This window comes from Hemibagrus wyckioides, linkage group LG26 (assembly GCF_019097595.1).
Source record: "Hemibagrus wyckioides isolate EC202008001 linkage group LG26, SWU_Hwy_1.0, whole genome shotgun sequence".
NCBI classification, from domain to species: domain Eukaryota; kingdom Metazoa; phylum Chordata; class Actinopteri; order Siluriformes; family Bagridae; genus Hemibagrus; species Hemibagrus wyckioides.
In genome coordinates this window covers 20,659,987-20,675,352 of record NC_080735.1, presented here as the reverse complement: position 1 = coordinate 20,675,352, position 15,366 = coordinate 20,659,987, and the positions used below count along the sequence as shown (strand labels likewise).

General features: G+C 38.8%; 1 protein-coding gene across 1 annotated transcript; it reads left to right on the top strand.

Moving 5' to 3' along the window:
- Positions 1 to 1,153: 1,153 nt before the first annotated feature.
- Positions 1,154 to 4,382, top strand: LOC131347166 (microfibril-associated glycoprotein 4-like). Its single transcript, XM_058381100.1, has 6 exons — positions 1,154 to 1,282; positions 1,403 to 1,432; positions 2,662 to 2,874; positions 3,407 to 3,503; positions 3,675 to 3,842; positions 3,951 to 4,382. The coding sequence occupies exons 2-6, from the start codon at positions 1,412 to 1,414 to the stop codon at positions 4,196 to 4,198; spliced, it is 747 nt and encodes a 248-aa protein (XP_058237083.1). The 5' UTR covers positions 1,154 to 1,282; positions 1,403 to 1,411; the 3' UTR covers positions 4,199 to 4,382.
- Positions 4,383 to 15,366: the final 10,984 nt, after the last annotated feature.

Below are 15,366 nucleotides of genomic sequence, written 5' to 3'. Positions count from 1 at the left end.
AAAACCTATAAACAAAAATATATATTAATGCATACAGAATATCACAAAATACACAAAATATCACAAATAAAAATGCTTTTGATTGTAAACTTTGCACCCTGCTTGCATATTTTAATGATAAAATAATAAAATAAATGACTGAAATGTCATGATGGATAGAGGGATGAGGATGAGGAATATCAGGGAAGAATTAGGGATAATACTGCTAACAGCAACAAGAAAAAAGTTCAGTATCTAAATATTATGTTACATGTTTTGCCTTGATTTAATTACATGCTATGTATTTATTAGATTTTTATGTTTTATTATCTCCTAAATTAATTTAGAAGACTGTAGTGGGTTATTGCCTGTATCAATCTTTGATTTTGATACAAACTGTAATTTTTTGGTATTAGAGAAATTGTTCTTTCCAAACTCCATAGGAGTTTCCAACTCCACTCTTTATCTCTAGACTACTGAGTGATATGAACTGGTTATTTTCAAATGGGTGTTCCCTTTATTCTGCCAAGATTAAAAAAAAAAGGTAGATAGGAGTGTATCAACATGGTGTTAGTGATGATTCAGAAAATAATTCCTTGAGACTAAAATAATAAAAAAAACTTACAATCCTGCCCAAGGTTTTTAATCAGGTCAATCCACGAAGGTGTGGGAATAGCTCACACCTTTTAAAGTAGTTTATCTCACCGTTCATGTGAATGAGGTGATCCATATTCAATCAGTGAAGATCGTCTTGTGAGTGTTAGGGGAACAATGTGGCTGAGCAGATCCAAATACAAACAGAGAAGGCTGAGAAGATGAGGGTTAAGAAGTCTTTAATCAGAAAGAAAGTAAGGAACTGAAACTCTTGATTATTACGTACTGAAGAAAACAATAGAAGGGCGCTGAAGTTAAGGCTAGAGTCAGACAAAAAAAAGTCAGAATTGCGGGTTTATATCATGCAATTCTGAGAAAAAACAGTCCGAATTGTGAGATAAAAAGTCACAAGAACCTTATCGGGCTTCCATAGACTTGAGGTGGAATGTAGATGAGTAACATGTTCACATTTCCTGTTATTCTTGTTACTTACTTGTAAAATGAATGCATATTTGCATGTTGTGATCTTGCATAGATAAACAACAGGACATCCCATATATTAACTACAGTATAAAAGACACACACACACACACACACACACACACACACACACACACACACACACAAACACAAACACACACACATACACAGAGAAGCAAAGCATCAACTCCTCATCAGCAGAATCAGATACAGACAGACTAATGCACAGGCAAGTTACTGTCTCAGAATAATCTATATTTCATTTTCATGAATAAAACATCCTTGGTTTGACAAATGACTTAAGAAATCTGACAAATCCTTTTGACTATTGCTGTGTTTTGTTTTGCAGAGAAAAGAAATGAGGGCCTTGACTGTAACGGTGAGAAGTTTTGTATTGTATTATTTCTAATAAGTTTTTTTCTGCTTGTTTTTTTTTTTTTTTTTTTAATTTTTTATTACATTTAGAATGTTGTACATTAACAACTTAATCAGTAAAATCTAAAATGTAATTTGCCAGCAGGATAGAAGTGCGTTAACAGAACAATCAAAATAATGACATCAATAGTTCATTAGGTCACCAGTATACCAAGACAAATTCCTTTTGCATGTAAAATCAACAGTATTTATAAAGTAAGTAAATTCAACTTAAAGATGATTCTGATAAAGGAGTGTTAACCTATTAACTATTAGAAATAGCATATTTTATCCATAACTAACAAAATATACAAAAATTGTAATTAATGGTAACATTTAAAAAAAAAAAAAAAACATGCAAATAAAAAAGCCATTAGCCTGTTGATTTTCTTTCCATTCAATCGCGTCCCCTGAGGGGTTTACAACAGATTAACGACACAGAAATAGTGTCAGTTGCAGCAGTTCACTTTATAGCACCATCTTAAACATTCGGACATGTGCACATAGATAATTGTTTAGGCTTAGGAGATTTTTGTTAAAATGAAACGTTGGTTAATATCAACCAAAGACAACACAGGGAGGCCAGCGGAGGAAAGTGGAGAAGCACCACCATCAGAAAGGCCATCGACCTCAGGTACGGAAAGAGACCAGCGTGTGCATGAAGAGGACATCCATAAGCAGTCAGGCCTTACTCTAAGTGTCGAAAGTATCAAGAGGAATTTATCCAGTATGGATTCACATGCATCAACAAAGTACAACATCCCCAATGTGTAGTGTGCACTGAGGTGTACACATGAAAACCTAAAGCCTGTAAAAATGCTACGACACTTGAAAACCAAGCACCCCTCTCTTGCTGCTAAACCAGTAGATTTTTTCAGGGGAAAGGAGCCAGAGTTACAAAGCCAAAAGAAAGTCCTAACTAAACAAACAACAATCTCCTGTTGTGCTCTTTTGTGTTGTCTCATGTTTGGATAGGATAATTGGTGCGTGTGCACCATTGCGTGCAATGTTTGTATATTTTAACCATCTCCGAGGATAGTGGGGGTCGCGAGTCACTGGCACCGTTATTTTGGGGGTCTTGGGCTGAAAAGTTTGGTAACCCCTGGTTTAGAGGATATTTTATGATGGCATAAAATATGTAAAAAGTATATGTTATCTTAAATCTCTCCCTCCCTCACTCTCTCTGTCTCTCAGACATGTTGCTTGCTAGCTCTCTCTCTCGCTGTTCTCGTTGCTGGTGTTCCTGCTGCTCCTGCGTTTATTCGTCTCCTGCCCCAGGACTGTCATGAAATCTTCAGGAGTGGTGTTCAGCGTAATGGAGTTTACACCATCTACCCCTCAGGCTCCACCCCTGTAGATGTGTACTGTGGCATGGGCTGCTCGGAGGATTCATCCCGAGCATGGACAGTAAGAGACTGAACAATTTAAGACTTGATGAACTCGCTGACCATTGCAGGAGAATAAAAAAAACAAAATGTGATTTTAATTACTTTCTAATTAAATTTTAGCATTTTCATTCAGCTGAAAACTGTTTACAGGATGCTATATATGATAGATTCTGATAGAGAATGAGTAAACTACTCATACTTTATAGTAAACTACTTTAACTGTAAACTAACCTTTACATCTGTCAGTCACTCCAGAGTCATATGTTGATTGGCTCATCTGTTGTTTGTAATGGGGAAAAGTAGTACACTGATCAATTAGATTATTTCTGAGTGAACTAAGCACCATACTCTGGTGTTAAAATGTGGAATTTATGCATTTGAGAGGAGCATACCATTCGTTTGTGGTTTAAAATGTCAGTGACATTTGGCTAGCTTATTTCAGTAGCAAATGTCTATTTACATAAAAACCAAACTAGCAGAACTAGCAGATGTCTCTCTTTTTTTTTTTTTTTTTACCATGACACTTCTCTCTCTCTCTCTCTCTCTCTCAGGTGATACAGAGGAGAATGGACGGCAGTGTGAATTTCTACAGGGGTTGGGATCAGTACAAGTATGGCTTTGGGAATAAGAGTGGAGAATACTGGCTGGGTGAGATCTATTTTAATGGTTTGATAGCTACTTAGTTAGATTGTGGCAGTCAACAGAAACATCCACTGAGAGATTGAATTAAACTAGGTCATAACATGACTCATAACTCAGCTCTTCCAGAGTGAACTGGCTTTTACATTTGTACATAGCCCTGTGTACTCATATCTGCAGGTTTGGAGCACCTCTACATGATGACCCACAACAAGCTGTATGAACTGAAAGTGGACATCGAGGACTATGATGGAAATAAAGCATCTGCTACCTACACAGTTTTCTTTGTGAGCAGCGAAGAGAATGGCTACATGCTAAAAGTTGAAGGCTTCATAGATGGTGGAGCAGGTGAGAGATCTGATGTTAGTTAATGTTTGTGTGCAAAAAATTGTGGATGAGGTTTTATTGCAAATGTGTGTAAATTGTGTTTAGTAAAAATAATGTTTCCATCTGCAGGTGATTCCCTGTCTTATCACAATGGACTGAAATTCTCCACTTATGATAAAGAGCAGAATCCTTATGGCTGTGCTAGACAACACCTCGGGGCATTTTGGTACTACGCATGCTATGGTACAAACCCCAACGGTATATACCTGGGAAGACAGGATGGCACACATTATGGCATTGGTAATGTGTGGACCACTTGGAGAGGACTAGATTATGGCCTTAAGACCATTACTATGAAAATCAGACCTCGGCCTTAAACATGACAAGAAATTGGGTTCGAGTTAAGAACAATAAGAACAAGAATACTTATATTATAATTCAATCCCATATAAAGCTGGACATATGAGTACTTAACTTTAGATCTCAAATTTGTCTTTATTCACTTCATCCAGAAAAATAAATATATGTGGTGTAAATTGTTCATTGATTTTATTTCTTAATCAGCTTAATTAGCTTTATTTAAGCAAAATCATTTAATTTATGTGTTCACAAGCAAATCAGCTGTAAAATAAATTAATCATATATTTCTAGTCTTTACTAATAATCTCAGTGCATGTTTTTAGACTTGAGAGAGAACAGTTATTTTTTAGCAACTCATTAATTTTATGCTAGTTTATTCTAGCAAACATTCAGGTAGATATTAACCTTCAGTTTTAGTTTATGTACAGTAGATTTTTTCCTCCTACATTCCTTCACAAGGGGGAGCTACTACTCCAGTATATTTGGTGTGTGTCAAGGAGGGACATTAACATGCACCAGCACCACCACAGTGATGAATACTCAAATATATTCACTCCTAGATACAAAGTGAAATGTCAAACACATTATAGAGAAAATCAGTTCAGTGGCCAGACAATAAAAGGTCTGTTGGTCTTTAACCACTTTTAAATATAATATACACCTTATGTTGTTCACATACCTCAGATATTTTTATTTCTGATGCTTGTGAGAAGTTTCTAGTCGTATCTGATTGGCAATTCCAGAGATTTGAACCTTTCCAAGCCTGATGAGGTTCTGTACCCTTCTGACCAATTGAAGCCGTTGCCTGAGGTTTGCTGTCAAATCTGTGAAGTCCAGCACTGCTGTCTGACAGTTTGATGGAACCAAAACATGCCATGCTTAAATGTATGCTCAGAGTGTGATTTATTGGCAGGTCTACTTTAACAATGTTGCCAAAGCAAATTAACAGACAAACAATAACAAATAAAGGAAAAGAAAAATAATATTTAATTAAAGAAACACAAAACATTTATAGATGTTAGTTACATTAACAGTTGTATTACCCAAGATATACAAAATTTATTGACATAAATTACATACATGAGTATAAAATGTTAGATCATATTAGGATTAGATGATATTAGATAAGTAGAGTTTCTAGTATAATGAAAAGTGAAGATGAACTTAGCTACCAGGTGCACATGTGCACCGCCTTCATGTCTCCCTGAAACAGCTTGGAATGATGGCTGTGAATTTGTTACTCATATACCTGTCTAATATGGTGATATTTTGAACAGATCAGAGTGAAATATGTCTCTGTTTAATTTAATTTTTCCACTGTTCAATAGATAAAATAGGTAGAATATAACAAAAAATACTAAAATACCCAAATTTAGGGTACAAAAATATAACAAAAATTATATCAAATAACAAAATATTACACAATTTAACAAAATACACAATACAATACACATTTTCTTTAATTTTGTGCAAATATATTCAATCTGGATTTGGGGTGATTTTGTGTTTGTGTGCATGATTTAGTATGTATTTGAGTATGAATGTCTGTTTGAATGCCTGCTTGTGTGTGTGTTTGAATGTGTGTCTGGGTGTGGGTCTGAATCCAAACCAGTCTGACATCAAAGCATCACAGTCCACAGAGAGCCTTTTTCAGTAGATCAACCAAACATTCATCAGTCCTCATCCTCCTCGACTTTCAGCAGAGTTTGTCTCAGTCAAGACTCCATTGTCCACCCTCAAGAATCATTTGATCCTAGTAGACGTTCCACTGGTGTCCCACAAGGCTCAATACACAGTTCTCTTCTATTCTATACTTGTTGTCTTACTTGCTCTCTTAGTGAAGTTATATCATTACATGGATTTTTGTACAACCACTATGCTGATGACTCTCAACTCATCCACTCCGATACATACACCCTCATACATTACTGATTCTGCTCAGATCTCAACTTGTCTGTCATCATGGATGGCAGCTTAATAGCTGCAAATTTAAATCCGGCAAAAACAACTGCTGGTCATTCCATATGATTCATCCCCAGGTCAAAATCACAATCTCCCTCCAGCCACTGCTTACAACCTGGGGTTAACCATGGACAATCAACTGTCCTATTCCTCCCATGTTACTCCTCTTAGTATGTCCTTGATAACATCAGAAGGATTTGTCCATTTTTATCCACACAAGCCGCTCAGGTGGTTGATCAGATTCTTGTCATGTTGAGGCTGGACTACTGTAACTTGCTTCTGTCAGGTCTACCTCTGAGTGCAAGTCCACCTCTGCAAATAATGCAAAATGCAGCAAAATCCCAGCAAAAATTGAACTGCACATGAAAGACATTCAACTGTTTTTATCTCACACATTACTAATCCATCATCCTAATCTTTGTATCTCTTTTAATATATCAGAAGGAATTGTCTTGGGGCATTCAGGTGCATGCTGTGCTACTCAGAGTAGAGGTACATCTGAGTGTTGTTTGGCCTCTGCAAATGATCCCCCATTCAGCTGTGCAAATTGTTTTTAACCTTCAAAAACTCTGAGCTATGCTCCCTCCACTGAATTCTAGTAGCTACCCGCATCAAATTTAAAACAAACATATGGACCAGCACTAAGTTTCCTCAAAGCAGTTACCCCATCTCGCAATGCATCACATTTCTCCAGATCCTCTAGCACTGCTCTACTGATACCATGATCTTTCAGGGTACAAGAAAGGTACACATCAATACTTGACTGTTCTGGCATCTAGGTGGTTGAATGAATGCAGTTCCCTTAGATGTCTGAACAGCCCAGTCACTGGCAGACTTCAAGTGATGTGTAAAAACCTACCCCTTCCTAAAACACTTAAACTGGCACTTGTGTTGTATTTTATCCCAACAGAGTTTTAGACTCATGATATTATTGGTCTGTGACCTACTGAAACAATATCAATGTATTCAGTGATAGTCATCAGTAAGTCTCTCTGGATAAAGGCATCTTCCAAGTGCCGTAAATGTGAATGTAATGGTAATGCCAGTGAGACTGTACCTCTGCCTAATCAAGACTCTTTACTTCTTTAGAGGATTTCTTATTTACATTTTTACTTCTGTTTTTTGACAGTATGGACATAACCAAACATAAGTCTTAAATTGGGTATTGATCAGATAATGTGTTCTAAATAAATACATATACAGATACAAATAGAAGGCACATTATTCTCTTTTTTTTTGTCAGTGATGTCCTCAGGTTAACGGTTGTGATTTATAGATGCATGGTGTAAGGTTTGAAACGCACCTCTTAGACAGAGGCAGTGACTTCTTTTAACTCTGCTTTTGATTGCTTCAAAATCATCGCATAGCACACACTCAAGGTAAATCAAAGTCTGGAGAAATCCACCACTCAAAATCTGGAGCTCTACCACAAGCAGCAGAAAAGAAACCATAAACAACACAACAAAAAACAGAAACACAGACATTCACTTGTTACATACTTTTAAGTCATCTACATACTTTTTAAAATTTTAAATCAATCATGGGGGGAATGGTGGCATGTTTGCAGCACACCTCCAGGAATGGGGGATAGATTCCTTCATCTGCCCTGTGTGCATGGAATTTGCATGTTCTCCCTGTGCTTTGGGGGTTTCCTTGCCTTTCCCAGTCCACAGATATATGTTGTAGGCTGACCCCTATTTTCTTGATTCCAGCTCCTCCTGAAATAGCCATAAATATTCCCAGGCCATGTTGTTGGGAGTCTCTGTCTAATGGAATATGCCTGATAGGACTCTACCTGGAGTCAACAAGGGGGTGTCAATGAAAGGTGTCTGAAACACCTCAACCAGCATTTACTCAGAGGTTCTCTCAGATTCCACATTCAATCGAAAAATGAAAGTTCAGCAATCCTGTAAGAAAAACTCATACTCATGTTCCACCCATACTCACAAGATCTCAGTTTTGTTGTACATACTTCAACATGAGAACTGAAAAATGTTAAAATAAGTGTGGAACATTGTATTGTTTAGGTAAGTTTACTATATTACTTGTGTCCTAAAATAAGTTCAAGAATATTTTGAAGGGGAGAACAGTTATATTCCTGTTAAAAAAAAATCATAATTACAATAATATGTTTTATGGGACTTTGATTTGGACCAGTCTGGAGAGCTCTATGACATGGAGTCAGTGCCACTCAGTATATTATAGTATACAGCACATGTAACTATTAACACCAAGATCTCTCATATTCTGATTATGATACATAAAACTCCAAAGCCAGTGTTTAAGTTACTGAAACCAACAATGCACAATGCAGGGTAAGACAGAAATGCAGATGAACCAGAATCTCAGCTGAGGTGTAGTTGTCTATTGTAAATGACATTTAAATATTTTGTTGCTATTTAAAAATGCTATTGAAATAAACACTGTGTCAAAGCATTGGTGGAGGAAACCATTGCATGGATACACTGGATTACATGTTTTATGTAATACCACAAAATAATTGTGCAAATTTTATCAGTGTATCCATATTAATTGTGATGAATACAGATTACCTCATAGTTCCACCTGTTCCGCCTCTTTGGATTCATGCCAAGCTGGTAGTGGAGCAATATTAAAAAAAAAAAAAACATAAATGTTGCCCGTGCATCCGTTTGCATCTGACAATCATAACTTCAGTACACTATAACAAGCACAGGTGAGTATCAGAAATGCAAAGAGTTATTGCTGCTAACAGAGAACTACAGTGAGCAATTGATTAAATTATATAATTAATTAAATATACATATATACCTATCAGCCATAACAGTAGCTTGTATGTTGGATTGGACCACATGGCCAGCCTTCACACCCCATGTGCATCAATGTACCTTGGCTGCACATGATCCTGTCACGGCACAATTACGGCACAGCAAACCGAGCTACAGTGTGCACATTATTTCTGAACCTATCTTTTTGGTTTCATTTAAATGCAGTTGGTGGTTCAGTTCAGCATTAAAACTGCAGTGTCACAGCCTGAAATGCTGTAGCCTATGATGGAAGAAAACCCTGACCCCATCCCACCACCCACACACACCTGGCTCGTGACCTTACCTGCAGGATTTGTTTTAAGCAGTAGAACAGAAGAATCTAGCCATGGGGGTCGCAGTCCAGTGACTTCTGTGCCGGTCCCAAGCCCAGATAAATAGAAAGAGTTGTGTCAGGAAGGGCATTTGGCATAAAACATTGCCAAATTTAATCATGCGAATCATCAGTACTCTGAATTTCATACTGGATTAGTCGAGGCCCGGGTTAACAACGACCGCCATCGGTGCCATTGACCTACAGGGCGCAGGTGGAAATTGGGCTACTGTCAGACAGAGTGATGTGTCTGAAGTTAGAGACTGAAGAGGTGATGTTGAATGTTGTTAGTGGTTATGCCCCACAGGTAAGTTGTGAGTTAAAGGAGAGAGATTCTGGAGTGAATTAGATGAGGTGATAGGAGCAGGGGTGAGAGAGTGGTGATAGGAGCAGATTTTAATGGACATGTTGGTGAGGGGAACACAGGTGATGGGCAGGTTTGGAGTTAAGGAAAGGAACCTTGAAGGGCAGATGGTAGTGGACTTTGCTAAGAGGATGGACATGGCTGTGGTTAACACTTATTTTCAGAAGAGGGAGGAGCATAGAGTGACTTACAAGTCTGAAGAGGCAATCTGAAAGAGATTAGTGACTGTAAAGTGGTAGTGGGAGAGAGTGTAGCCAGACAGCATAGGATGGTGGTGTGTAGGATTAATTTGATGGTCTGTAAGAAGAGGTCAAAGATAGAGATGGAGAAGAAAACCAAGTGGTGGAAGCTGAAAAAGGAGGAATGTTGTGAGGAATTTAAACAAGTCGAGGCAGGCTCTGGGTGGTCAGGTAGTGCTGCCAGATGACTGGGAAACTACAGCAGATGTGATCAGGGAAACAGGAAGAAATAATAATAATTAATAATTTGCCTTTATTTGTCACATATACATTACAGCACAGTGAAATTCTTTTCTTCGCATATCCCATCCTTGGAGGTTGGGGTCAGAGTGCAGGGTCAGCTATGATACAGCACCCCTGGAGCAGAGAGGGTTAAGGCCCTTGCTCAAGGGCCCAACAGTGGCAACTTGGTGGTGCTGGGGCTTGAACCCCCCGATCTTCCGGTCAACGACCCAGAGCCTTAACCACTTAACCACTTGAGCCACCACTGCCCTAACGGTGCTGGGTGTGTCATTTGGAAGGAGGAAAGAAGATAAGGAGACTTGGTGGTGGAATGAGGACGCTTAGGATAGTATTTAGAGGAAGAGATTAGCCCAGAAGAAGTGGGACATGGACAGGACTGAAAAGAATAGACAGGAATACAAGGGGTTACAGCACAGTGTGAAGAAAGAGGTGTCTAAGGCCAAGCAGAAGGCATATGACTAGTTGCACACTAGGTTAGACACTAGAGAAGGAGAAAAGGACTTGTACAGGTTAGCTAGGCAGAGGGATCGGGATGGGAAGGATGTGCAGCAAGTTAGAGTTATTAAGGATAGAGATGGAAAGGTGCTCACAAGTGAGGAGAGTGTACAGAGGAGATGGAAGGAGTACTTTGAAGAGCTGATGAATGAGGAAAATAAGAGGGGAAAAGAGTATAAGGGGTAAGTTCTGTGGAACAGAAAGTAGATAAGATTAGAAAGGATGAAGTCAGGAAGGCTTTGAAGACGAAAAGTGGAAAGGCAGTTGGTCCTGACGACATCCCGGTGGAGGTCTGGAAGTGTCTAGGAGAGGTGGCAGTGGAAGTTTTAACTACTTTGTTTAACAGGGTTTTAGAGAGTGAGTAGCTGCCTGGAGAGAAGAGGAATGAAAGTCAGTCACAGTAAGACTGAGTACATGTGTGTGAATGAAAGGGAGGGAAGTGGAACAGTAGGATGAAGAGGTGAAGAAGGTACAGGAGTTTAAGTACTTGGGGTCAACAGTCCAGAGTAATGGAGAGTGTGGGAAAGAGGTAAAGAAGCGAGTGCAGGCAGGTTGGAATGGGTGGAGAAAGGTGTTGGGAGTTCTGCTTATATAAAAAAAATATATCAGCAAGAATCAAGGGGAAGGTGTACAAGACAGTGGTGAGACCAGCCGTGCAGTATGGTTTAGAGAGAGTGTCACTGAGGAAGAGACAGGAGTCAGAGCTGGAGGTAGCAGAGCTGAAGATGTTTTCTTTGGGAGTAACATGGTTGGACAGGATTAGGAACAAGTGCATCAGAAACATGCTCATGTTGGACGTTTGGGGGACAAAGTTAGGGAGGACAGATTAAGATGGTTTGGACATGTTCAAAGGAGGGAGAGTGAGTATATTGGTAGGAGAATGTTGGACATGGAGCTGCCAGGCAGGAGACAAAGAGGAAGGCCTAAGAGGAGGTATATGGATGTAATAAATGAGGATATAAAGCTAGTGGGTGTAAGTGTTGAGGATGCAGAAGATAGGGATGGGTGGAGAGAGATGATTCGCTGTGGTGACCCTGAAGGGAAAAGCCAAAAAAAAGAGTAGAACAGAAGAAAGACTCTTTCATATTCAGATTCCTGCTCTGCCTCAGTAACATACCATTACTTCTTACAATAATTCAACATCATATTTACGAAAATGTAGAGGTCAGCATGTCCTGTGATAATCATAATGACGATTTCTTACAATATGAAATCTAATGTTAGCTTGCAGCAATGAAGGATTTTATTCTGTATGTGAATAAATCTGTCATTATCTCAATTATGTTATGCATGGCTAGTCACACTTTAGATAGCTAACAATCAGTAACTCTTGAGCATCAGTCTACATTACTCTTACTGATGTTATACAGCAACCCATTAACCCAATAACTTTTATTGTTGATATTTGATGAGTCGTCAATTAAAATTTCTTTTTCATAGTTTATGTAAAGCAGAATAAGATTACTGCACAAATACTGTAATTGGCCATCGCACACCAATGCATTTGTTACTAAATACTGAAATATTGATTGTGCTGAATTTAACATTTTTTTCTGAATCTGTAGAGAGCTGAAAAATGTAAAACTGCTTAGATTGTCAAAACTGATTCCCCAGGACAGACATGCCCAGCACACAGTTATTCTGTATGAGTTACCAAGACAGACTGTCCAGCTGTACTACTTAATATTTTCTTCTGCTGTGATGTACATATTTCATATTTAAGCACTTTATCTAGGAAACAATTTACAAGCTACCCTGTCTTTAAATAAGATCCTTTTTTGTGTCCATGCACAAATACCTGTGCCCTGTAAACACTAACACACACACAAATGTGTCATATCAACGGCTACACGGTGCAGTGTTTTATTAGGTTTTAATTTGTTACTACATCAGATGCTCTAAACTGGCTCTAAAGCAAGTGAAAACCTGGCCAGCAGAAGCCATTTCTTACACTTACTGTCACATGTTCAGGGAGGCTCCAACTGATGGCGACTTCACAAACTTGGATACGCAGCATCAGTGACCACCTACATCAGCAAGTGCATTGATGATGTAATTGTCTCCAAAACCATCACCACATGCTCCAATGGCCCTAATGCAGTGGCCCTAAAAACAGCAGAGGCCAAACAGTCCAAGGCAAAGTAGCGACACCCAGTGCATGTGGCAGGGTATCCAGGTGGTCACTAACTACAAGACAAGGGACTAGAGTCCTTTTGAGTGAGCAGGACATTGTTAAGGACTTTTTATGATTTTGTGGTGGCCTCCGCAATTCTGTACGCCAGGGGTGTCAAACTGGATCCACAAAGGGCCGTGTGGGTGCAGGTTTTCATTCCAACTGAGCAGAAGCCACACCTGAAGGACATCAGCAAACAGATGTCTTAAGCTCTGACAAAAGCCTAACCCCCTGTATCAAAAGTCTAATTCCCAAAGACTTACTTTCATTGTCATATGCCTCCATAGGCCACCGCATTCATTTGACCAAATCGTGGGAGCCAAATCGGCTCCCTCGAGAGCTGACCGGGCATGCTCCTCTCCCAAACAATGCAAAGTAGCTCCCACTGCCCCAGGGGTGCTGCATCGTGGCTGATCCTGACTCCAAAGTTGAGATATGCGAAAAAAGAATTTCACTATGCAGTAATATATGTGTGACAAAAACTTTTTATTATCAGCGCTGTTTATATTCCACCACAAGCGGACACAGACACTGCCTTATGCGAGCTGCATGAGGCACTCACACAGCACCAGACAACAGTGAAAAGACACTGGACCATTGTTACACAACAATCAAGACTACAAGGCACAAGCAGGAAGTTCCAGCTCAGAGGGAGGTCGCACGCTGGACGGACCAAAAAAACACTGCAGCTACACTGTCTTTTAGATATACTTAGACTTTTACTCTAATTAAATAAAATAATTCAATAAAAAACATTGTGTCCACTTTCAACTATCAAAGAATTTTTCTCTGCAATAAAATTGATACCTGGTCATGGGGCAGTGCTGGCTCAAGCAACCCTCATTGCTCCAGGGGTGCTGTGTCATAGCTGACCTTGCGCTCTGACGATTTTCACTGTGCCAAATGTATATGTGACAAAGTCTACTATTATTCTATTTTATAAATCATTTAAGTTGTTATATTAATTAAAATGTTAAAATTCACAGCATGGTGTTTATCATCTTAATTTCCTATATGTAATCTTTTGAAACATAACAGTTCCCTAAATTGTTTGGCTAATCAGCCAACCATAGTGTTGAATAATGCAGAAAAAAAATAAAAAACTCTTCTTTTTTGAATTTTTTTTTAATCAAATGATGAAATGTCAAATGTGTCCTAAAATTAATGTTACAAAAGTTAAACATAAATCCAAGATTAAATTACATTATAGACATCATAATAGTCATATGCTAAATTCATCTTAGTCATGTGTGAATAAATCCAATTATCACCAAGTGGTGTTTTAATGTATATATTTTTAATTGTGTTGGTCCACCTTTTGCTGCCAAAACAGCCCTGACCCATCAAGGCATGGACTCCACTTGATCACTGAAGGTGTGCTGTGGTATCTGGCCAAGATGTTGCAAGGACATCCCACAGATGCTCGACTGGCTTGAGATCTTGGTGACTTTGGAGGTCAACACCTCAAACTCATTGTTGTGCTGATCAAACCATTCCTGAACCATTTTTGCTTTCTGGTATGGCGCATTATCCTGCTGAAAGAGTCCACATCCACAATGCTGCAACAATGCCCAAAGCATGACAATGTTTTCTTCCTATAGTGCATCTAGGTGCCATGTGTTCCCCAGGTAAGTGATGCACATGTATGTGGCCATCCATGTGATTTAAAAGAAAACGTGATTCATCAGACCAGGCCACCTTCTTCCATTGCTCTGTGGTCCAGTTCTGATGCACATGTGCTCATTCTTGGTACTTTCGGCAGTGCACAGGGGTCAGCATGGGCACCCTGACAGGTCTGCGGCTATTTGGCCCCATACGCAACAAACTGTGCTGCACGGGGTATTCTGACCCCTTTCTATCAGAACCAGCATCAACTTCTTCAGTAATTTGAGCAACAATAGCTTGTCTGTTGGATCGGATTCACACGGGCCAGCCTTTGTTCCCCACTTTCATTAGTATCTTCATCACTCATGTTCTTTGACTGAATGTACTGCTAAATGATTCACCTTAAAATAACTTACCTGAGACCACAATCAAAATAACCTTTTTCAGACAACTGAAGAAAATAAAGTATAAATATTTAATAAGAACATATATGGAGAAATGTAACAAAAGCAGAAACACACATTAGATGTCCATCCCATAACAATATGGGCTTAACAGCAAGCTAACTGGATGTTTCACAAGCAAAGAACTAAACAGGTTAACTAATTAGCAGAAGTTAGCCGACTAGAGTGCGAAGGTGAGTGAAGTCTGCTTCAAATAACCTACAGCATTTTTTTAAAACATATGTTGACTTACAGACACATTTTTAACCACAACGATTTTATTGAAAACACCAGCTAAAATTAACTTTAGCGAATTTAACTGCACTAAAGTACGTCCAAACCAATAAACACCATAGTTAAAAAAAATGAACTGACTGTCCATTAGTTATTCTCCACATGTAGCATGATCTGAACCCTAAAAACATTTTGACAAAAAAAGCCGGTATTGTCCACTTTCAAGACATCACGAGTTCACGTTTTACTGCAGAAGCCGACAAGCGCCCATGTTGTTTGTGAGCAAAAAACGATATATTCATTTTAGTGA